A 24,721-nucleotide genomic window follows, 5' to 3' on the forward strand; every position below is an offset into this window, starting at 1 on the left:
CCTGCGGCCCCTGAGTGTGCCACCACCTGTAGCACCGCCGCTTGGCGGCCCTACCCGGAGCGAGCGGACGCGACCGCGAGGTGCCCCTCCGGGTGGCGGCGACCCCCGCCCTTCCCGGCGGCCGCCAGACCCCGGGCGGCCCGGCGCGCGGCTCGCCGCCGCTCCCTCCGCCCGGCCGGCCCACGGCCCCCTCCTCCCGCCGCCGCCAGCAGGGGGAAGGTAGAAGGGGAGGGGACAAGCCGGCGCCGCGGCCCGCCCGGCCTGCTCTCTCTGCCCGGTGCTGAGACGCCGCTCCGCGCCCAAGGTTTGCGCCGAGCCCGGAGCGCGGGGGCAGAGCCCGGGAACGGCCGGAGCCCCGCGGCGACCCCGAGCCGCCGACTTTCCCCTGAGCTTCGAGGCGCCGGGGACGCTCCCCAAACAAGGTGAACTTTGATCGCCGAAAACTCAAGCCAGGTGCCGGGATCCGCGCGAGGCGGTCGGGACGCGCGCAGGCGGCGCGCCGGGCTGGGGAGCGGGCGCCCCGCGGCCTCCCTCCGCCGCTGCCCGGGACGGCCCCCGGCCCCGCCGCGGCTCCTCGGCCCCGGGGACCCGCCGCGGCTCCCTCGCCTTGTTTCTTCCCCCTCCCCCTTCGGGGGTGGGGGTGGGGCGGCGGAGAGGGGGCGCCCGGAGAGCCGCATCTATTGGCAGCTTTGTGATCGATCCGAAAAGTGCTCGCCTCCCAACTTGGCTTCGCGCGACCCTTGAGTTATCGCCTGTGTCCTGTCCCCCAAACTGACAGGTGCTCCCAGCAACTCGCTAGTGACTTCTCGGCGCTCCCCCACCCCCCCACCCCCCCGGCTCCCCCGCGTCCCCACCCCCCTCTTTCCTCCCTCGCCTTCACCCCCACCCCCACCCCCACCCCCACCACTTCGGCACAGCTCAGGATTTGTTTAAACCTTGGGAAACTGGTTCAGGTCCAGGTTTTGCTTTGATCGTTTTCAAAAACTGGAGACGCAGAAGAGGGCTCTAGGAAAAAGTTTTGGATGGGATTATGTGGAAACTACCCTGCGATTCTCTGCTGCCAGAGCAGGCTCGGCGCTTCCACCCCCGTGCAGCCTTCCCCTGGCGGTGGTGAGAGAGACTCGGGAGTCGCCGCTTCCCAAGGGCCCGCCGCGAGGGAGCTCTCGCCCCAGTCAGCCAAATGCTCCTCTTCGGGCTTCTCCTGCTGACATCCGCCCTGGCCGGCCAGAGACACCGCGCTCAGGCTGAGTCCAACCTGAGTAGTAAATTCCAGTTGTCCAGCAACAAGGAACAGAACGGTGAGTCCCCCCGCCCCGCTCCCCCTTCGCGCCTCGCCGTGTGCGTGTCCCGTCGGCGTTGTGCGGTGGTGCGCGCTGTGCGCCCGCGGCGGGGGCGCGAGCGGCCCGTGCCCGAGCCGGTGCGCGCTGCGTTCCCGGGCACCGGCTGGGTTGGAGGTTACCTGCGCTTTGCAATTTCGGGAGCTGCCACAGGGCTCTCCCGGGGCGACGCGAGTGCCACCGCAGCTGCAGCTAGGGAGAGGGGACCTTCTGAGAGCCATCTCGAACGTCAGTCCGGGACGCACCCTGCAGGACCTCTCAGGGCCAGTTAGGAGTTCAAGAACTGCCTCTAGAAACGATTCCAAAATGAATGAGTCTTGGCATGTTTGACTTGACTTCGTTTTTTTTTTTTTTTTTTAAATTCGGGAGCGGGCTGTTTCAGGAAACGTATCAGCTGCATTAATTGAAGCACTTTTAAGTGGCAAGGCATCAATTAATCAGTAAGTGGGCAGGAAATAGAGAGGTCAAGAGGCCGAGTGGACCCTTTAAGGCTGAATTTAAAAAAGTGTATTTCTCTGGTGCTCTATTTTTTTTTTTTTTTAATGTGCCTTTGTGTGTACCTTTCTGGTGGTGTGTATTTATATGTGTCGGTGAATGACTGCTATTTTGTGTGTGCGGGAAACGACTTAATCCTGCATAGGAAATGAGAATTACTTTCAGCTTTCAAGTGTACCTGAAATGTTTAGAAAACTCTCAGATGCAAGTTCCCTTGGGCTGGGATTGCACAGAGCGGGAGAAAGGCTCCTTTCATAAAGCCAAGGGCAGCTTCAGGGTGTGTAATTTGCTTAGCCTCTGAACTCCATATGATTTACATCATTCAATTTCTAAACTCTTTTTCTCTTGATCTGCCATTATGAAGTCATTTTTGAGAATACTTTGTAAATAGAAATTTTATACTGAGCATGAAACCGCAATGTTAATGTAGGCTGTCTAAAATTAGAATATCGAACACCCTGTTTACAAGGGGTGGCTCTTAACGTTATTTGAAAAGAAATGTACATGTGTTTAGTGCTTTGTATGTCATTCATCCTGAATGCAAGAATGCTGTCACTTCATTAACCAGGCGAAATGAACACAAGCAGCATACCTAGAAAATCAGAATGGTGTGTACTGTATTTTTAAGTCACAGCAACTTTTTCTTTTTGTGTTGGGGTGTTTCCAAGTTTCAACTTTGAATTTAAACTCTCTAAAGTGTTCATCTTTAAGAAAGCACAGGAAGTTCTAGAGTACAAATGTAGATTAAATAAGGATTCCTGGGACCTTCACACACGTCGTTTGTATTTGTTGTATGTGCAGCAATCTGTGGTATCACATTTATCAGCCAACGTTAATGTGGTTGCTTCTTACAACTTGCTAATATGATGGCACATGGCACCTGCAGGCTGCTTGAGTTGCTGATCAAAGGGCAGCTAAAGGATCTATCTCTAATCACAGGAGCTGCAGAGGACTGGGAGAAAGTGATCAAAGGAGCCACAGCACCAGCTGTACCCTGGCAGGAAACAGATCAGACCAACCTTTGTTCTTTCTCATGTAAAATAAATGTCCAGTTCAAAATGCTACTTCTTACTAGACAAGCGTCTCCAGAATGACAATGGCCAACATTCCTGTCTTCTGACTGCTATTTTTTATTGTTCCTGTCCCATATCATTTCTCCTACTGCTCTGACTTATCACGCCTCCCCTGGCATCTGTCATCTTCCTGATTCCCTTTGCTGCCCTTGCCTCTCATTGTCCTTTCCGCGTCATTATTTCTTGTGATCCACATACCATGATCACTTAGTAATAGGCGCCAGAGCTCTCAAGGGGTCCTTGGCCACTTTATGGACTAGGTTCACATCCTTGGGAGAGGTGAGTTCATTAAGCTAGGCCACACACATTCTGTTGCCATCAGAGGCTGGGCCATTGCCATTCCTAAGATGCATGATGCTAAAAATAGCCTGGTTGTTTCCTAATCTGTGGGCACAGGATTGGGCTATGTTTAGCTCTTAGGAGGCTGGCAGCAGGAAGTAACTAGAAGTAGAGGAACTACTCACCTTGTAGCTTTTAGCCTAAGGAGAAGTGGGACAGCCCAGCACTAGGGGGCAATATAGAGCTATTTTCCTGCACATGCTCAGGTTGATTTTTATCCCTCAAGGTTCCAAGATTTGAGGATAAGAGGTTGGTGCTAAAGAAGATCCCCCTGGAATGTGAACAGATTTGCTAGAACCTCCTTTTTTGGTCGCTTTCAAATTTTTCATTCCCTCATGTGTGTATTTGTTTGCCCTCATGTTGAATTATGATTGATTTTTGATTGAACTATTGCTCTTCTCAATTTAGATTATTGTCTAATCTGTAACTAAAAACCCACCTGAGGGAGTCACATAGAAAAATGCTATTAACCCAGTCTGTGCATTGCATCATTCTGTGAAAGGTCTTCTAATGGGAAATATGAAATATCCACATTGATCTGTTGTGACTGTAGTTCATTCCTGCTTTCAAGGACTCTGCCCCAAAGATACTCTTTTTCCTAGAGCGTTCCAAAGTCTCAAATGCTGTTGACTCAATCAAATCCCCAGGCCTGCTCAGTTTCAATATTAACTTGGTATCTCAAGAGGTGTTATACAATATAAACAAATGAAGAAAACAGAAAGAAACTCGGATACAGAGAACAGACTGATGGTTGTCAGAGGGGAGGGGGGTAGGGGCACTGGGTGAAAAAGGTGAAGAGACTGAGAATTACTGATTGGTAGTTACAGAATAGTCATGGGAATGTAAAGTACAGCATAGGAAAAATTGTCAATAATGTTGTAATAATTATTTATAGTGCCTGGTGGGCACTGGAAATATCAGGGGGATCAATTTGTAAAGTATATGATTGTATAACCACTATGCTGTACACCTGAAACTAATAATAAAAAAAAGAGAGAAGAAGAGGTGTTATAAATGGAAATTGATTGCTGTAGCTAATGTTAGATATTTGGATTTAGACTGGAACACTTGGAGGGGCTTCCAAATTAATTTTGAGGGATCAGTGTCGTTTACTCTGTTATCGGTTACCTGGGTTTTAACATAACACTGTACAACGATCCCTGCCACTTGACTGTAAAAATAGCATTATCCTCTAATATTGTAAGTTGTCTTTGTATCATTCATTCTTAACCTTACTTTCAATCTTGAAGTTTCACATGTAAACCAATGGTCTCCAGATTTTGCTTAAAGAAGGAGATAAAAGATAAGAACACTGACTTATGTAGGGTTTCTGGTCTATACTTTCTGTATGACCATGGGGAAAATTACTATTATCTGTGTGCACTCATTTTAGAGGAGATGCCTACCACAAACCGGGTAAGTTCTAGGATAGTGTTCTGGGTTGTAGCAAAAAGAGTCACACACATCAAAAACCAAAATGAAACAAAGCTTACTCTATTGCATATAGTCCAAATAGATACCATCACAGAGTTGTTGATGGAGTAAGGCCTCATGTACCTTGTGCTATTGCTGAGTGATTTTTTTGCTGTTGTTGTTGTTAATCCTCACCAGAGGACATTTTTTCATTGATTTTTTTAGAGAGTGGAAAGGAGGGAGGAAGGGGGAGGGAGGGAGAGAGAGAGAGAGAAAGATGGATGTGAGAGAGATGCATTCATTGGTTGCCTCCCCCACACGCCCTGACCAGGGACCAGGGTTGGGGACTGAACCTGCAACCCAGGTACTTGCCCTTGACCGGGAATTGAACCCAAGACCCTTCGGTGCATGGGCTGGACACTCTAACCACTGAGTCATGCCAGCCAAGGCTTGGTGAGTGAGTTTAATTCCATTTACCTGAAACATGCTTCTCAGTGTTCTCTTCTTGAACGACTCTGAGTGAAGATTTAGAATACCCCTCTGTTAGTTAGGGTTGTCCTTATGAACATGACTTATTGTGTGGGCTCTTTTCCTTAAGGACTTTTGTGGCCTGTCCACAGGCCATTTACTTCAAAGACCAATGCTCCCCTTGTAATGCCTTTCTGAGAACATGTATCATGTGTTCATTCCTTTTCTGTCTCTTTTTTTTCAGTGCCAGCTTTCTCTTTCTGCCTATGTATCTGTACCTAACAAAATTGTGCCAACTCCCCAAGCCTTTTTAGGTGGCAGCTCCAAAGCTCTATTTTACTGCAAAACAGATAATCACAATTCCTGGAACAGCGTCCAAGAGTGAATAGGCTCTGACTGGGGGCTAAAGGGACTTTCCTGTCAGTCTATATGTTGTAGTGTGTGACCTTCGCGACATTTATTTTTGTTGTTAGAGGCTTTTAATTTTTTTTTTTTTCAAAAGAGCAACTTCCTCCTGGTTCTCTGCTCAGTTTGAAATAGTTGAGGAAGTTGAAGAAATAAAGTGTCATTATATAATGATGAATATTTTTTTTCCACAATAGGTGACAAAAAAGCCCCGTATTTTATGGTAACCTTTTCTCCCTTAGCAACTGTTATCTTTTACATTTAATCTGATATACTCTGTATTTATCTCCAAAAGGTAATCAGAAAGTACAAAGGTCTGGAAGAAGCTTCAGGGACTAGAATGACATTTGTTGAATAGTTGTAAATAGATTCTAAGGCTCCATACTAAACTTTCCCCAAAGGGGCTATTTTGTAGAGCTGTGTCTCAGACACCAAAGTGTTAGCTTTGTCTATTTTTGTGTAATCCTTCATGAAACTTATTTCTTCCACATCTTCTTTATATTTTCTTCCACTTCATGTTCTTTCTTCCTTTGTACCCCTAAAATTCTGTTTCATCTACAAACTTGCACAGTTTTTGTAGAAACAATTCTAATGATAATGTGATGTGTGCTAAAGCAATTATAACTGAACCAACGGATTCATAATGTCCACATTCTCACACCCCACACCTGGCAAATGTTCTTAAGAATGGTAAAATTTTCGTCATAGGTTTCTATTTGTATCAAACCAAGTGGTGAAAGTCATAATAAAAGTCACTTCCTTTACTTAGTCTAATTTTTGGTGTTTCTGATTGTTTTATTTGGAAGCAATATACATAGCTAGAGTATCTCTATATAACTCTACGTAATTTCTGTGTAACTCATTTATTAAACAATCTCTGTGTATTATCTTTCCACCACTACCTCCAACTGCTTTTTTTTTTTTCCCAAACTTCTCTTTCCTGTTGCCTAAGGACACCTCTAGTGGTTGATTTTCAGTTGATATGTACCTTTACTACATTACAGATTGTTAAGATATTGAAATGGGAATTCCCAGTGGGTTGGACAGGAGCCTGATACTCTTCCAGGACAAATGGGCCACCTATGAACCAGAAACTACAGAGTTAACGCCTGACACAGCTCAGAACCTCTAGGACACTACTCCAACCTTGCTGGCTCTCTTCCCGATCAATCAGTATGCCTGCCATATTGATTGTTAAACATTCAGACACTTTTAGTTCCAGATAATTTAGCTCACATTGGACTTTGAACTCTTGTCTCTTCTCTTACCTGCCTGGCAGCTCAGGTCCAGTCTTTGTCTTGAAGGACATGGTGTAAGGAAGGGTATAGTCTCTTTCAAGCCTCCTTCTTGAAGCTTCTTTGGTTCTAGCTCCTAAAGGGTTGGAATCTGGAATGTGAGATGGGAGAGGGGGACATGGAACACATGGCATAGGATTGAAATCCTTAGTTTGTTGTTCTTGCTTCCCTGAGCAACATAGATCAGCTACCTTTGCATGGATAGCTCCTTCTTGTCATCTAGATGAGATGAATCAATCTTTCAGAGAGGTATTTTTTCTGACCACTTAGTCTAAATTAGACAGCCCTCACTATGACATCAAGGTTAATTAACTACATGGCATTTATCATTGTTTGATATTCTTCTTGTTAATTAAATTAATTAATTGTGAACCTACTTCAACCATCACCCCCATAGAATGTAAGTTCCCTGAGAGTGTGCACCTAGTCCAATTTGCTCTCTGTGGGAGCTCCACAACCCAGCATAGGCACATACATAGTACGCACCCAATAAATATTTGCTGAATGGTTCTGAATGTAGTGCTATGTTAGAGGAAGAGACTGTGGTTCGCACAATAATAGCAGGCCATATTTGCAGATCTATTTTTGGTCTTAGAATTTCTACATTGTTCTACCTTTTTATAGGAAGATAAACTTACGTATTTATTGCTTGTGATAAGCTACGGCAATCAGAGCACTACTTTATCACCTTATTAAATACAGCTGACTTTTAAACAACATGAGTTTAAGCTGCATGGGTCCACTTATATGTGGACCTTTTTTTTTAATAAATGCAATAGGTCCTTCATATCCCAGGTTTTGGCATCTGCAGATTCAACCAACCAAAAATAGAAACTGTATTTTCACATTCCCAACTGTGGATTGAAAATACTGTTTTTTGAATTTGCAGATGCAAAGGGACAACTGCAGTTAAGTTTTGGGGAAGTCAAAATTATGCTTGGATTTTTGACTGTGGGGGGATTGGCATCCTTAACCCCTCCCTCTGCATTGTTCAAGGGTCAACTATATACCATGTTACTAGGTGACTATATGCCAAGTAAGTGGGTGGGTTTCCTAGAAATGGTGCTTGTTATTCTCTTGAAAGTGTCATTGCTGAATATGCCTCTATATTTCCTGAAAATGGGGTTGTTGTGATATGGACCAAAGACTCCTAAGAATGGTGAATTCTGAATGGCTGACATACCTCCCAAATCAGTGTGCTTTCCATCTTTGCTTATGGCTCACTGATAACTTGCATAGGTTAGAAACTGGCAGTAAACATGGTGTGTGGAGTGTTAGGACTGGAAGGATTCTAAAGAGCCTGTCCTCACCAGTGTGTAAAGTGAGGCCTAGAGGGCTGAAGTGACGGTTGTCAAGGTCACTGCTGAATAGAACAGTGTTAAACTGCTAATGTGGTGATAGTGTTTTCCTTGTGTGAGAACCAATTAAGCAAATAGAATTCTAGTTTTAAAATTCCAATGCTTCTGTTGCAAAGCATTTCTTTATTACTTTAGGGGGTTGCATGCTTTGCAGATTGTGAAAGGAGGTGAGACTGCCTTGATTCGAAAACATTCTTTACGAGAACACTAAGGAAAACAATCTCAAAATAATCACATTAATTAAATAGAACAGATAATCTAACTAATGTGTATTAGAATACTTTTGTTGGTGTAGAAATCTGACAATTTGGCAAATGACTTGAAACAGTACCTTTGGAAATGTTACTATTACATGTTGGGATATTATTTTAAGTAGCGATACCAGGTCCGTGGATAAATGATGTTTATTTTAGTATTTTGGTTTATTAATTGATGATGATAAAGGAGATGATTGACATTGGAATCCATGGTTCCATAAAGAAAGTTTTTAAAAAAGATAATTTTGAACATCTGATTTAGTGGGACGTCTCAGGGGTGAAAGTACCATCGGAATGAGTAGGAAGCATGGCCTGGAAAGCACAGCCCGTTATTCTTTTGAATGGATTTAATGAGTGACCTTAATTTTTATTTATACTATATTACATAGAATAATCTATATAGAGGTTCAGATTTCTCTTTGAAGTCAAAAGCATCAGGAAAGAAATTCATAGCTGTGGACTTGAATAGATTGCCTAAAACAGGATTAATTAACCTTTCTAAGATTTTTGTTTGTAAAGTTCCTAAAATTGAAGGCAAAGGAGCTAACAATTATAAAGAGGAGTTAAAAGAATTACGCTGATCATAACAGCTAATTTATTAAGAGTGATATATTGTGGTAGCATTAACTCATTTTGCCTTTAACTTCCTGAGCTTGCATTTCAAATTGAGTTTAGCCAATTTGATCAGTTACCTGACTTCACATGAGAACTCAGGTGCCATCTTCAAGGGCCTGGTTTCCAAACAGAACCATCTTCGCCAGGATGGCTTTGGTAATTTTGCTTTCTTGGTGTTAGGCTTAATTCTGCTTGTATTTTCAAAGTATGATTTTTATTTTTTTGTGTGTGCTTGGCTTTTCCCCTACTGAATAGTGCCTGAGCCATTTCTCAGTCAAATAAGGTGTATTGGGTTGATGCTGGGTTTGGGGGGTGGGGCAGAGGCAAAGTAGATTTTTAGTTTCTTGAGGGAAACCAACATCCCTAAATAGAACAAGGCAAATTAATGGTAAGTACATGGATATAGATTTACATTGCTGTTATGTACACTGTGTACTGATAAGAAATCAGTAAGAACTCCCAAAAAGGCAGGATTTGGATGCATTCTTTGGGGGGAGTTGCAGGCATCTAAAGGGCTCCTAGTGAGCCTCTGGTTTTATAATGCTTAAAACAGTGACTCCCCAGGAGTGCCTGCTAGGTGCCACATTGTGCTCAAGATTTGCAGGCACTATATAGTTTGTCTTTATAACCTCGCCATGAGGTATGAGGGGAAACAGCAAGGCTTCACCGCTCAGTAGCTCAGCCAAGGTCCCACAGCTGGTAAACGTTTGGACTTAGGTCTGACTCCAAGCCAGGACTCAGAGCCACGTGCCTCTTGCTTCGTGAGTTAAATGGTCTAATGTTTTATTAGAACATTGTTTTTTATTCAGCAAATATTTACGAGCATCTGCTCTTGGCTAAGCTCTGCCTTAGGTGCCGGGGCCATGAAGAACGAGCGTCAGTCCCTGCCCTTGAGAAGTTCTGTCCGAGAGGGATGGCAGAGCCTGTTTTTTTAACCTCATGGTCTATTAGCTCTGCGTGCTGAGCGCTGTGGCAACCCAGTTTCGAGTATCGTCTACTGATTGACTAAGGAGCTGATTCTGCCTGGAAAAGCAGTGCAAGGAGTAAAGTTCTCACAGAGGAGGTGACTTATTTTGAAGTGGGTCTGGGAGGGAAAGGAGGAAAGCATTCTAGAAAGAAGGAACAGCCCGCAAGAGAACAGAGGCCTATTACGTGTGAGAGACAAGAAGCGCCTAGTGTTGCGGATGAGTAGAGGCAGGGAAATAGTTAAAAGGTGTCCTGGGCCTGCGTATTTGAAGGCCCTGATGCTGTGTGCAGGGCATTGTTCCTGCAGAATTTGCTGTTGACAAACTGAATAAAAGGAAATGTTGCCTTCGTGTTTCAAATTTAGTTAAAACCCTTTATTTTCGGTTATTTTCTAAGCAGGCATGTAGTAGCAGAGCTCTGCTTTGGTGTGTATAGTTAACTGCGTATTGTTGGAATTTTCTCCCAGTCATTAGGCGTGTTTGGAAGTTCTGAACTGGTTAGAAGAGCAGGCTGCAGAGCCTCAGTTACACTCAAATAAGCTAAGTCTGTGTCCACACTACTCTCTATTGCCTTCTTTATGTAAACAAAGAGCTATTTTCACACTTCATTCACAAAATGGATGGCATGCAGAATGAGCCTGGCTGAGGGATCAGGAGATTGTGATAAAGGGGAAGCAGCTTCCAGCGCACTGAATTAGTGTAATGAAGCTATTACATTGCAAGAAGCAAAAGAGCCTTAACACTTTTAAGGGAAAGAATTTAGTTTCGTGGAAAATTAATCCCTCTGCATTGAGTAACTGCATCAGTTTTCTAGTGCTGTTCATTCTGGTCCCTTGTATACAAGGCTAGAAATATTTTATGGTATTTAAAGGTTGGAAATAAATGGATTCTCTTGGTGAATGTGTTGTCTAGATGTCCTGCCCTCCCTCCCCCCACTTTTTTTGAAGCTATACTCTGCATTCTAGGAAAGCCTTGTTCATGAGTGGATACTATTTTAAACTTTTATTTATTTGCAAGATGGAGATATGCTTCTGTACTTAAATATGCCCAGTTGGCCCATGCACCTGCCTTTTGAGTCACTACAGCGATGAGAAACCCTGAACAACAGAAGTTGGACTTCTGTGGTACTTATCTCACGTTGTTGTTTCTGGCAGTTATTTCTGTTGGGTATTTATAAGGACATCTGTCTTTTAAAGAGTCATATTATTTATCTTTTTTTTTTTTCCACTGAGGAATAATTCACAGCCTGTTTCCCATACTGCCACTGACATTTATAGTCTGAGGTGATTAGAAATGCAGATTGGGAATCATTAAAGCATTATGATTTCTTTTTTTATGGCAGCAGGCAATGTTTAAAATTAATGTACTAGGGAGGAACATTTGCTTAAAATGTGCTTAAATTGTGAGCGAATGAGAAGAAAGAAATATTCAGTTGCATACTAGAAATTTTTAACTCGGTTTGGAAAAAAGGGGAACCTGAAGGTTCATTTTTGATTTATCATACTTTCAACCCAAGACATGGTGACAGGTAGGGTACAAATTGTTTGAAAACACAGGAAATAACTTCTAGGGTTTTCACTGTGTTCTATGGAAATATACTAAAGACTCCATGTTGCTAGAGTGTGATCTGCTATCACACTGATACCATTGTAATTAGCTAGTTTAATAATAGGAAAGGAGCAAAGTGAAGGCCAGACATTATAGGCATAACATTTAGTCAGCCATTTCACACTCCCCAGGGAACCACCAACCCATTCCCTGAAAAACACTGGGGGAAAGGGTCGAATAAAGGGGAAATAAACACATGCTCATGAAGTTGGGGTGTCTAGGGAAGGTGCCTGTCAGTCACACCTGGGAACAGAGATCATTGGCCAAAATGGGTGTGGCCACTACAAGCCCACAAAAATTTGGGAATACATAATCCCCAAACAAAGGAATTTGCTCTCTTGTTGCTCTTGGCCTTTGGCTCGTGGGGCTCTCTCATTTCTGCTTCCTTGTATTCTCCTGTGTTTCCTCCAAAGCCGTATGGTCCTGTGGACCCCATGTGTGATGGACTGATAGACTGCAACAGGGAACACAAGCTAAGCTAGCCTGTGTTCCGTCCCAATGTGGAATGGAAACTCTGGAAACTGACTCTGATTCTAGCCCTATTGAAGCCACAGCTACACTTTTTCCTTGGTGAGACAAGGGGAAATGGGACCTTGGAAACTCATGGATTTAATTCCATGTGAATAAAAATCACTTGTTCTCCCCTACACATCTTAATTTTTTTTTCCTCCTCTGGATATCACAAGAATTTCATTCCCACTAGCAACAGGTGGGGATGAAGACCTCTCCCCACTGGTAACAATACCATTCACTAAAAAAAACAAATATGTGAACACTATAAAAACAAGGGCAAAAGTTGGATAGTGCTAGTATGAAAAGCATAAATCTGCACCTCCAGAGCCAGAGATGGGGTGTACCAGAGACAGAGAGCTTCTGCTGGAAATATATTTGTAGTATAGGTAATAAGGAGGATGCTTCCTATTAAATAAGTATATATTTTGTTACTGGCTTGATTTTTATTTATAAACAGAAATACACTTTATTTTTGGAGGCCTACATGACAATGAATTACTTCCATAATACAAGAGACTAGACCTCATAGCACGCTAGTGTTTTTATAATTTCACTTGCAATTTTATGTGTTATAGATATGTAGTATGTATGGGCTCAACCGTATCTTTACTTTGTATCACAAACCTGTCTGACTGTTTCTAGAAAATTCAATAATCTAAAAACAGCAGGTGGTTCCCAGGTCAAAATCTGACAAAGATATTGGATGTTGAGTGAGTCCAGATACCTAATTGATAAATGCTAATTCTTGAAAATGTGGTTGTAATCTTTGTTTTCTTGAGAATATTAACAAGCTTGAGGTTTATAGGCATGATTAAGAATGTAAAATTAGAAATTAAATATTCTGTATGCTTATTTTAAAATGCTTTTTCTTCATGGTAAGAAATTTATCTTTAATCTGCACCGATAACTTTTAATAGGCATCAGTTGGGCACCCCATTAAACTAACTGCTTTAAAATGGTTTCCTCTTAGAACTAACATTTACATCCTAGGAAATCAATTAGGGCGTCTGGATTTCACATTTCCTTGCAATCTTTGTTTGCAGTCATTTCTGACTGGTCAACCTACCATAACAAAACACTCAGAGGTGCAAATCTTCTGGAAGAAGTGCAAATGCTACACTTTTACTTGGAAAAATGGAAAAATAGGATTTATTTAACATATCTGCCGAACATTTAAAACTGCATAAAGCACAGGAAATACTTTTGGTGTGTGGGAATGTGTGGTGTTTCCAAACTACAAACATTGTTTTGAAAATTTCCCCGGCAGTGGTGAATTATATGAGACCATGTCCATCTAAGGAGAGCTTGTTTAATGGGCTTGTGGTTCTGGGGCTCATTCAAACACTCTTAAACAAAATAAAGGGAATGGATGTAATAACTTCTTTATAGAAAGGCCATAAAAAGCTACAGGGCCATGTAAACAAATTGAGTCATTTACTAGATGTTGAAGTGATAGATTTGCAGTTCAAATTCAGGGGTGTGTATTAAGTTTTAATGATGTTCTATCTTGTTCTATCCTGTGATCATGTTCTATCTGGACAATGAAGTTGCCAGCCTGTTTTTATTTGTTTGTTTGTTTGTTTTTGTTTAGTGCATGAAAGCCCATTATTGCTATTTTATACTGCAGTTTGAAAGCACACTTAAGTGTTTCAGCATTTACATTTATGTTTGTTCAACTTTGGACAATGGTTAGAAACCCATGTGTGAAGAGTTGAATTGACTGGTGGTTTTTTTTTTTTGTTTTTTTTTTTTGTAGCACTGGGTTCTGTTTGAGGGAAATAAAATGATTGAAATTGAAATTTTCCTGCTGGGTTCAGACGTGTCTAAACTAATTGTAAAATAATTATTCTGGCTTACAAGAATAGTCTCATAACTACAGCTATGTAAAGTTGAAATCCAACAACAGTTGTAATTTACCATCACTGTAACTGCCAGTCTTGGAATAAAACCGCTATTTTAACCAGTCTATTGTGACGTTCATTTGTCTTACTTGAGATGTGGTAAGAAGTCTTATTCCAGGTTTCTTGCTTTAGAAAGCTGTTTTTATTGCATCAGGATATTAATTTGCCTCCTCTGAAATCGGCATGATGGTGTATCAGAATGTTCCAGCGAAGGGGAGGAGGGTGGGTGGGTCTATAAGAATCTGGGGCACTGAGCATTGAGGGTGATGACTGGTGGCAATGGGAGCCAAAAATAAATTTGGAAATTGAAGTGAGGAAAGGAAACGAAATAATTTCTGTGTTGATACCATAACATTTATTCATTCTGTAATTTCTCTCAATCAGGGTTGGCTCACTTGGCCTTAAAGGAAGTGGATTGTGTAAGAAACCTCAGTAAAAATCAATGAGCCTTTCTAAGTTTTAAAAACCGATGGCATCATACCATACTGGCAACTTTTAAGTGTTACTGCTGGAAGTTTGGCAGCGGAAATAACTGCTCCAGCTCCACAGGCCCACAAAACAACGGACAATGGTGGATATTATAGTTTCTGTGTAGTGTGTGACTTGCTATTACCTTTTCTTCTCTTTAATGAGCAATTTCAGGCTAGATGGCCTGAAGTCTATGAAAAGCCTAAGGTCTGCCTTTAAGTTGGATTCTCTGTGATCTTGAAAACAACAATTCACGTCTTTTTGCTTAGTTACCCATTCACCTCTATTATATAGCACAGAGCTCTGCATAGTTGTATACTATCTAATAAAAACTCTCCAAACTGAGCTGTATACCACAAAGTGATACTAGTACCTGCCTGAAACCATGAGGCTTTGTGGAAGACACAGCTGATTTAGACTTAGTGGCTGCTTTCAAGTAGTTTATAGTGAAAGGGGGACATAAGACATGAAGCTAGCTATAATACAGAATTACATACATTGTTTGATGGGAACGCAAAGGAAGGGAAGATTATTTACAGCAGAGCCATTAGAAAAGGCTTAGAAACACTGTTAGAGGAGAGGGGCCTGGAAAGATGAGTAACATGTGTACATTCAGAGTCAAGGGTAGGGTAGAGTGGATTTCAGGAGCTGGGAAGTGGTGAATAAATGTGCAGAATAAGGAAGTATGGGGAATTCATGCCCTCTAATGTGTGGTTTGTATGACTGAGACCTCAGAAATAGATTCAGTGGGTAAGTCATGAGAACTAGGAGGCACAGGAGCACTGATGATTACTTAGGTTTGGATAATTACAGGCACGATTCTTCAGACTTTGGTGTGAACTCCGTTATTGGCCCCATCACCTCTCACCTAGCTATTCAGGCATATAAATTATGAATTACATTTGATTCCTCATGGTGTATAGCAGATAGAGACAGAGTGAAGATTGCTAAAATGTGAAGATTAAACTTAGAATGAATAGGAAGTCCCACATTTGTGAACACAGAACCATGAAGAGGAGGCAGTGAAGGAAAGAGAGAAAAAAAGAGAGAGAAAAAGGGAAAGGGGAAAGGAGGAGAGAAGAGAGAGGGGAGAGAGAGGAGAGGAGGGAAGAGGGGAAGGGAGGGGAGAGACAGAGGAGAGGAAAGACAGAGGAGAGGGGAAGGGAAGGGAGGGGAGAGAAGGGGAGGGGAGAGGGGAGAGAGAGCGAGCAAGGTGGAGAAGGCTTCTAAGGAAGGAAAGAGAAAAGTCAAGAAAATTGGCCCACCATATAAAATACAACAGAGTAAAGAAAATGAGAAGCAATGAATAAACAGCCTATGATATTCTGATGGTGACAGAAAACAAAACAAAACAAAAACCCTTTGGTGTAATGAGAGGTATACAAGCGGCAGGAAGGATGGTTATGGAGTAAAGTGAAGAAGTTAGACACAGTGTTTCCTACTTTTGGGAAAATTTTAGTGATTGACGGAAGGATATATTGAAGTGGTTCCAGAATGGAGAAAAGAAAGTAGAAAAAGGCATATTCTGTTTCTTTGGTGACCTGGTGGTGAGTTTAGGAGAGATTCCAAGGGAAAGGAAAAGGTTAACTATGTAACAGGAGATAACACTTGTGGTCTGGAAAGTTCCTGGACAGCAGAGAATTAGGCAGTATATCAGGTTATTGATGGAGCATACCTGGTAGAGAAATGGGAGTTAAATTTTGAAGGAAGTGAGCCTGGAGACAAATTTTAACAAAATGAGACAGTGAGAAAAGACACAGGATAAATTCTAGCAACGGTTCCCTTGCAATGGAGTGGGGTGTTTTAGTCCAGCTTCGTGTCTAAAGTAGAAGTTTAAACAATATGAGAGAAAAGATAACAAAAATAGATGTTTTTGCCTGGTCCAGTCCATGTAGAGGTATAAAGAGGTGATAAGTTTTGGGATATGGAAGATAGAGTGGTGTTGGTAGGCAAAGTTCATGAAAAAAACAGCTCTGTTTGGTAGGAAGTAAGATTGAAAAAATATTCATTCATTACGAAGGGCTCTGTCTGACACAGTAAGGAGTGTGTTTAGATATTATCACATAGGCCTGAGGGAGAAGGCTGTATGTCTTCTGTATTGGTTCTGATGGTAAGCATCTAATGCCAAGGGTATTTTCCTCCATTTTTCATATTTTTATGCCTATAATAGATCAGTAACTATCCACTGAATGTTCCCATTTGGATTTTTTTGTGTTTTGTGTTCCAAAAAAGGTACATGAGGTTGATTATAAAGAGCAGAGAAGCTAAAGGCAAGGATGCCAGTCTGAAGGCATTTGCAACAGTTCAGATAGCAGATGATGAATACATGGACCAGTTACTGCCTGTGGGAGGAAAGGAAGGGCAACCATCATCTCTCCTTGATTCTGCATTTTCAAAGCCATGTACTTCAGGCCTGGCCTGACTGGTGCCTGTTCCATAAAGCCTTCCTGTTTCTCTCAATCTGGGATGTCTACCTTGTCTAAACTCTAAGAATAGTGCGGAATTTAGCACTTTCTACCTTAAATTCTAATTATATATGTGTCTCACCTCCCATAATTTTCAAGTGTCAGAGAGTAAAGTGTTGTATAGTCTTGAGCTTAGTGTCCCAAGGGATGGCAGATCTTTTAAGTGAAGTGAAAACAGCCCACTTAGACCTAGCGCAGCCAGTTGTGCTGCGGTGTCTGCAGTTGTCCTCCATAGGTCATCATAGATGGGCTCTGAAGAAGTCATATGCCTTATTTCACAACTGAGGGATGCAGCTAATGTCTGGCTTCATTTTGAGGAACTAAAAGGGGATACACTGGAGGGCCTCTTACTCTTTCTGCTTAGACTGGGTAAAATTAATGCACAAAGAACCTTATTGGCAAAATTATAATGATGACTGCTTAAAATGCTATTTCCTCACCAAGAAAAAGAAACGTACCATTTCCAGGAAAATTATTTTTAAGCAGGGAACTTTGTGATAAAGTTTATTGAAATCCATGTATTATGAGAAGAGCACGGCTATCAAAAATTCATTTTCAATTGTTTTTTCATTATTTTCCCCTTCACTTTCTGGTTAACATAAGATATATTCTTATTTTATGCTGTTTTTCCTCTTTTTGCTTTGGGGTTTTAAGATTGACAATGTGATTTATCCCCCTGGAAGGCAAAAATCTTGAAAAAGTCATTATTTCAAAAATCACTCAAGAAATGGTATTTTTTTCTTGGAAATACAATTGATTTTCTCAGCTCTGAGCATAGGAGATTATGGGCAAGTAGTCCTTAGTTCTGGCATGTGGACAAAACAGAAGCAGACCCTGGAGAGACAGAGTTCAAACTTCATGGCAGTAAGCGTATGTTCAGGATGCCAGTATTTATGGTGTCACAACCAAATTAAAACCATACTCTCTGCTATTTACATAAGTACAATACCCAGACTACACAAGTTTATGCCCATGTTTCTCAGTAGATTTAAGACAATACAAATGTTAGGACTCTTAGAGACCAGACTATTTACTTTCACATTCCTTTTATTCCTCTCTATGAGGGAGAGTGAACTGTCTTCACTTACATTCATTTTGAAGTCAGTCAGAATTAGAAAGCATGGTGTTTAACAGGGGTAAAGACTGGCTTTGTGTTTCCATTTGCAATGCATTCAGACAGTTGCATCCTGGTACTCTTAGTGCCTGTGCTGGGGAGAGTTAAGTGTATTGACTACTGAGAGTGAACATGGATTGCTTATTATATGGGTCATTCTCAGTCTTTCATATTTAGAATCTTACTCTTGCTATGAGAGAACCTGTTTTGAAAAAAACCAGATACACTTACTTTGGATGAGAAGACATATTTTATGTCTTTTTATGGCAACTTTTTAAAAACCAAAAAATTTCAGAAGCCTTGTTGGAAGTACATCTTATTTCCCTACTTTTACAAGACAAAGAAATCTAGTGACTTAAACCATAATAAATAACACTACTATACACTTGTATAGCAATGTAATTGACAAAGATAATACCAAATCTACAGATGTATTATTGGAAATAAATTTTGGAGAAAATAGCATATCACATTTGCTTGTGGCTATGATGTCTGAGTGTGAATGCATTTTTAATGATCCGTTTGAGAGTACTAGATTCTTCTTAGATTCCTTCTGATTCTACATTATCTGAGACTGTCATCTAGAAAACAACCTGGACAGGAAGCAGATTGATCTACATCTTGAGTAGGTTGCCAACTTGGCTCTTTGAGAGATAGTCTTACAACTTAGTATCAACTGAAAGTTTTTTACAATTGATGATGCAATCTTTCGTGCAAGGTGGGAGGTTTTCTCATTTACAGGATAAAAGAAAAAATTCAAGAGTAACTCCCATGTAAACAAATGAAGCTTGAAGATGTAAATCTTTCTTTTATGATGGGATAGAGTCCAGGTATTTAAGAAGTTATTTTATTTTAGTTCAATAATTTAAACATTATGCTTAGGCTTTTTTGGGGGTACTGCAAACATTTATTATTAAGATTTCCTTTGGTGTCTCCTTAAAAAGACAAAATTGAGCATGTTTTCTTTATAAATACTTATCTTAAATATAGATGAAACAGAAAACGAACTTTCCTTTACCTTTTTTTTTCAGATTAATTATTCACTTGTTTTATGCCCAAGGTTTTAAAAATGATCATAGATTTTACTGATGTTCTTATGTCTTACTTGGGCTCTATAAAAGAAAAGAAAAAACCTATGCTGATGACTCTGAGTGTTTAAATCTTGTGCAGATTAATAGAATATGCCAAGGAAATGTTCTTGGTAGTATATTAGAAAGTTGAGGAAGATCACTGACTCTTGCAGTTCATTAGCAGGTCAGTTTACTGAATGTTTAGTGTTAGATTGTCTCATCAGCAATGTCTTAGACATTGGGGAGAATTGGCCCATACTATTTACATTCTCATCTAGCTGCCAAAATTGATTTTCCCATTTGTATGTGACTTAGGTCTTTGTACTGGAATAGATGCCAGATTAAAGAATAGTTTATATCTTAAGTTAATAGATGAAGTTCCAGTACTGTCAATAACTTTAATGAATAACTAAAAATACACTTTTATTTCAGTGTTCTTGAAGATTTCCAGTTGATTTTCTACATAGTAATAAATATTGATATCTACCTCAGTGATAATTGATAAATAGCTATTACATCTCCTAAGAAACTAGGCAGTATATTGTATGTCTGTGATAAGTAATTTATTATTTAGCTTAACTTTATCATTATTTTGTGAGTTGAAATTCTTTATTTCTGACTGTTTCACGACTCCTCTTAAATTTTATAGAATATGCCATATTTATTTAAGTGTATAGAGGATGTCGATAAAATCAGGTATATTTAGTAAAAGCTCTAGAAAAAAGTTTTGCTTATTTGAAATACCCAGTATTTTAAAATCCAGCAGAACTATCCTTTGCCTAAATATATTATGTCTTATGTTATAAATGGGGCATTTTTTGTTTTATTTCAGTGTGCATATTAAAAGAGGTTATGCTGTAATTAAGATAATGTGACCAATGCTTGTCTTTTCACTATTTTGTGGGGAGGAAGACTGAAGCAGAATACTTCTGGGAAGGACTTGGGTTTTTCTCTACCAGTTCAGACATTACACTGGCAGTCTCTGCTCCTAAAATTTATGCTAGAAATGGCCCAAAGTATTTGAATGTGGAGCATGTTAAGGGCTTGAGTACATTTGTAGATTTAGGAATGACTTACTATGACTCTTTGTGCAATGAGTTTGCAGTAAAAAAGCAAGGATTTTATATCTTTCCAACTATATGGAGTGTGTATATCCAGGCTAAGATTTTGTCTAAGTTGTGAAAGACCTGTCCCTGACTAGATTAATATCGTAAGACTAAGGCGGGCTCAGGCATAGAGGCAGAGGTTGCCTTCTTTTCATTGTCGTCTATCATTTGAATTGTATTTGATAGATTAGTATCGTGAGTTTGAATTTGAAATCACTCAGAAGTCCTGGTTAACTTCTGCTCTGTGACGCAGTCTCAGAAGAAAACTGCTCAGAAGAAATCTTTTCAAAAGATTATTCAGTAAGAAACGAAAACATTGAGAACCCCACATCTACTAATCACAACTTGCATGGTTAGTAGTGACTTCAAAATTAAAATAATAATAATATGTTGGCATATTCACAAGCCACCACACATAAATACAGAAACATGTATATTGCACATTCCTTTTAAACTATTTGCCTGTATTGATTATGGCAGGCACTTAAAATTTGACTTTTCAAAATTATAAAAATGTGAGCTGCTGATTTTATTTGTCACAATGACATATTCATTGGCATTTTCACTTTGACATTTTTGCCAGTTTTTATCAATTTTACAATTTTGCATTTTACAAATTTTTAAAAGTCACTTAGCAATCATAAACATTTTAGAGATCTATGATTTTTGAGTGTGAATAGGATTTTCCAACTCAACACTGCTTTTCAAATTGCCTATTGTACTGTAGGAGAGGGGAAACAAAACCACTTTCTCTAACTTTTTTAGGTTCATTTACCACTGTGTGTGTATTGAACTGACAAAAACAGATAAACAGGAGAAAAGGAATACAAATTTTGTTAATATTTTAAGTTTTATGTGCACAGGGGCTTCACAGAAAGTAATGAATAACCCAAAGAAGCAATTATACTCTGCAGCTTATATACCATTTTAACAAAGGGCTATAAATTGTGGAGAAGTGACTAGGAACTATATGGGGGAAATTAATGGAAGATAAAGGTTATTTTAGCAAGGCCTGTTTATACATATTTATCTTGGTGTCTGCTCTCTGTCTCCGGTGATAAAGGTAGCTCTCCTTATCCTGGTACTGGAAAAGGGGAGATATTTATGCCACCTTCACAAATGGAAATTTATGCTCTGCTTTGAGGCAGACAAAGGGAAGGGGAGATAACTTTTCCTGCATCTGTTGATTCTCAGTTGATTCCAGTTCAAAATAATCCTTATGCCAAAATGGTGTATTTTAGGGGGGCATATTCTGGACCCCTCCATAACATTGGTTACAACATTTCACTTTTTCTAATAGTATATGTAGCCTAGAAAAAGAGTCATACATAGGTGGTGCTGGTGGTGGTTGGGGATGCTGGTGCTTGTGTAGCTCTGAGTAATGCCACTGTTAATTTTTGGTCCACTCCTCTTCCTGTAGGTAAAGTGGAAAGTTACAAATAATATGTCATCCAGTCTTTAATTGCTTCCACCAGGACTGAATCTATACTATCTCATGTATTTCCTCAAACATAGTCATGGGGAGAGGAAGGGGGAACAGTTGTACACCTCTTATGTGCCATTCTTGATTTCAGTAGAAAATCAGATGCCATTCTAGTATACGTAGTTGGGAAATATGAAGTATTCTGACTCATTTTATTTTGGCATTGCGCAGTATAAAAAATTTTTTGGCTAGGAAGGAATTCTTTTTCAAACTGCCAGTCCTCCCCAACACGTCTCCTCCCTTGAATAGGTAATTCTCTCTTCGAACAGACATTCTTCTGGGCTTAGCTGCTGTGTAACCTCCTAACCCCTCATTAATAATTTCCTGAGGTTGGTTTGTTATAAAGAAACATTGCAGCACAGACAGCATCTGTGTGTGTGTGTGTGTACTCCTTAATGACCAACTCAAATGTTATTAATGCTCTGAAGGAAAAAAACAGTGAGCATTAGATTCCTTCCCCATTAGTTTGCATGCTAATCAAGGAGATCACACCCTTAGGGAGAAGGGAATGAATGCTTTTTAAACTTCTCTCCATTATTCAAATTAAAGAGTTCATTTTCTATATTGTGCACACATTTAAGTGGTTTGAGTATTTAAAGGAATAATCATTAATTTTTCAAAGACTTCTTAATATTAGGATACCAGAGAATAAATTTGTCTGTTTTAGGTTTGTAGCAAAAGAGAGTCTCTCTCTCTATGGTCTTGAAGAGATAACCAAGGAAATGAATGTGTTTCGAGAGGGCATTTGGGCTTCCACTCTTCTATACTGTTAATTCGTTCTCACCTTTCTCATATTTCAGCTACACATGCCATCAGTGAATTTAACACGGGTCTTATGGTGGCCAGTAAAGCAATAAACCTCCCATGAGAAATGCTGTCAATTATACAGAGTTGTCATTACTCATGGGATACGGGGTAGTGATCAAAATGCTGTACCCCCATGGGAAAATGCTCTCACTGTAATGTTAACTGCAAAAGTACGGCAAAAATAAGATTTAAAATATATTTATGTACGCCCACATACATTTTTCTTATATGTAGATGGACCAGAATGAAATATACTGAAATGTTATTAGAATTTTATCTACAAGGGCTAGAAAGACGCAGTGAAACTAATGATATTTCACTTCCTAAAATACATGTAGTATTTTCTCTGTGTTGTATAATGATCTTATATCACTACTATAGCAGAAAGAAACAAAGCTTGCTAATTTTTTAAACCTAATTTAAACAGTGGGGAAGGGGGGAGGGGGGCAGACACAAACAATATAGCATTCTCTAAAGGAAAGCACCTAAAGTGCAAGACTTGTTTTCAGAATCCTAGGAGATGACATTCCTAAAGGTGGCCCTTCGGGGTTAGGATTTAAAGTTGGCTCTTAGTTTTATCCCAGAGGGTAGATGTGGATCCAGTCAAAGCAGTTAAGCTGTTGGGGCAGTCGGCAAGGGAGAGTCATCACAACAATTATCTATGTTGTTTTTGGCACTTTCCAAGAAATGTTGTTTTCACAAGACCTACGAGTTTTGTCTGGGAAGAAAGAAGATAGCTGCCAACATTTGGCACCATATGGGGTTTTCTTCTTTTGCCTTTTTTAAAAAACCTAGTGTGTAGTCTGTATCCTGCTCTTAAGCCTTAAAGATCAAAAAAATATTGTGGGGTTTTTTTTTGTTTTTTTTTTTTGTACACTTGTTGGGAACATCTGGAGCATGCCATTGGTATTTGTTTACGGACAAGTGTGTGATATAAACCATGGAAAAAAACCCTTTGCCTTTCTTTGCAGCTGCATTTTATAGCACATGGTGATCCAAGGTCTGTGTTGACCATATAGAACCCTGCCTGTCACATATATTAAGATGAGTAGGTTGAGAAACTATAGAGAATATAGTCAGTAATATTGTAGTAACTGTGTATGGCGCCAGGTGTGACCTGAAGTATCAGGGAAGGAACACTTTGTAAAGTATATGATTGTGTAACTACTATGCTGTACACATGAAACTAATGCAAAATAATATGGAATGTAAAAATAAATAAATATACTTTAAAAAATATGTTTTTATTGATTTCTGAGAGGAAGGGAAAAAGAAATAGAAACATCAATTCATGAACATTGATTGGCTGCCTCCTGCATGTCCCCTGCTGGGGATCGAGCCAGAAGCCCTGGCATGAGGCCTGACTGGGAATTGAACCTTGACCTCCTGGTGCATAGGTCAATGTTCAACCACTGAGCCACACTGGCTGGGTAAAAAAATAAATATACTTTTGATTAAAAACAAAACAAAACTGTACATTACTGCCTAAGTTCAGAACATTCTTCAGACATCCCAGCACCTGGTCCATTATTGAAATCAAGCTGCTTCTGCAGGTGCTGCCTTGACCCTGAGACTGTGTGCTTTCTCACTTTGCAGTACATAAACTCAGCTGTTCTTGGACTACCTTTTAAAAAATCAAGAACAACAATTATATTGAACTCCAGGTATAAAGTGTGTAGAAATTATTCTACAAGGAATATTATTTGGTTTTTGAAAGAAACACTACAATTTGTATTTATGACACTAAAGTTTCAGTTCTGAGAATGAAGAAAGAAGACTAATAGTGATGACTTTGTTTTTATGCCTGTGATTGAGGTCATACCTCTAGTAGACACTTATTTTGGGATATCACCCTTCACTTATCTAACACTTAAGTAATGAATTAAAAACAAACAAAAACCCCCCAAAAAACCTCCGTAAATGTTTTGTTTCCTGAATCTCATTTTCTTGTACTTCCTCTATCCTTCATTGTCACACCGTTATTTTGGTTAATTATTATGGTTCCATGTTTCAAATGAAAACTGCCTGCAGAGTTGGGAACCCCTCAAAATGCACTGACCTGTGAGACAGGCCATCTTGGGGAAGACTCTAAATAAAAAGGGAGTTTTGAGTAGGGAAATAAATTTGGAGTTTTTTTGTAGGGAAGCAAATGCTGAAGTCACCCTC

The 24,721-nt window shown here is 40.1% G+C and overlaps 1 protein-coding gene across 5 annotated transcripts in view; it reads left to right on the forward strand.

The window, feature by feature from the left end:
• The first annotated feature begins 227 nt into the window (after positions 1-227).
• The window catches only part of PDGFC (platelet derived growth factor C), a 162,511-nt gene continuing 138,017 nt past the window's right edge, over positions 228-24,721 (forward strand). The window contains exon 1 of one of the 5 annotated variants that reach the window (XM_081134464.1): positions 228-422. Coding sequence is in view for 2 of the 5 variants with exons in the window: in XM_081134460.1 (XP_080990586.1) it covers positions 1,181-1,298 (118 nt within the window). In the remaining 3 variants the exon portion in view is untranslated. Of the gene's footprint in view, positions 423-905; positions 1,299-24,721 lie in introns of those variants that run through there. The other 4 variants (XM_081134463.1, XM_081134460.1, XM_081134461.1 and 1 more) reach the window with 4 other exon arrangements.

This window comes from Miniopterus schreibersii, assembly GCF_964146895.1.
Source record: "Miniopterus schreibersii genome assembly, chromosome: 4".
NCBI lineage: Eukaryota > Metazoa > Chordata > Mammalia > Chiroptera > Miniopteridae > Miniopterus > Miniopterus schreibersii.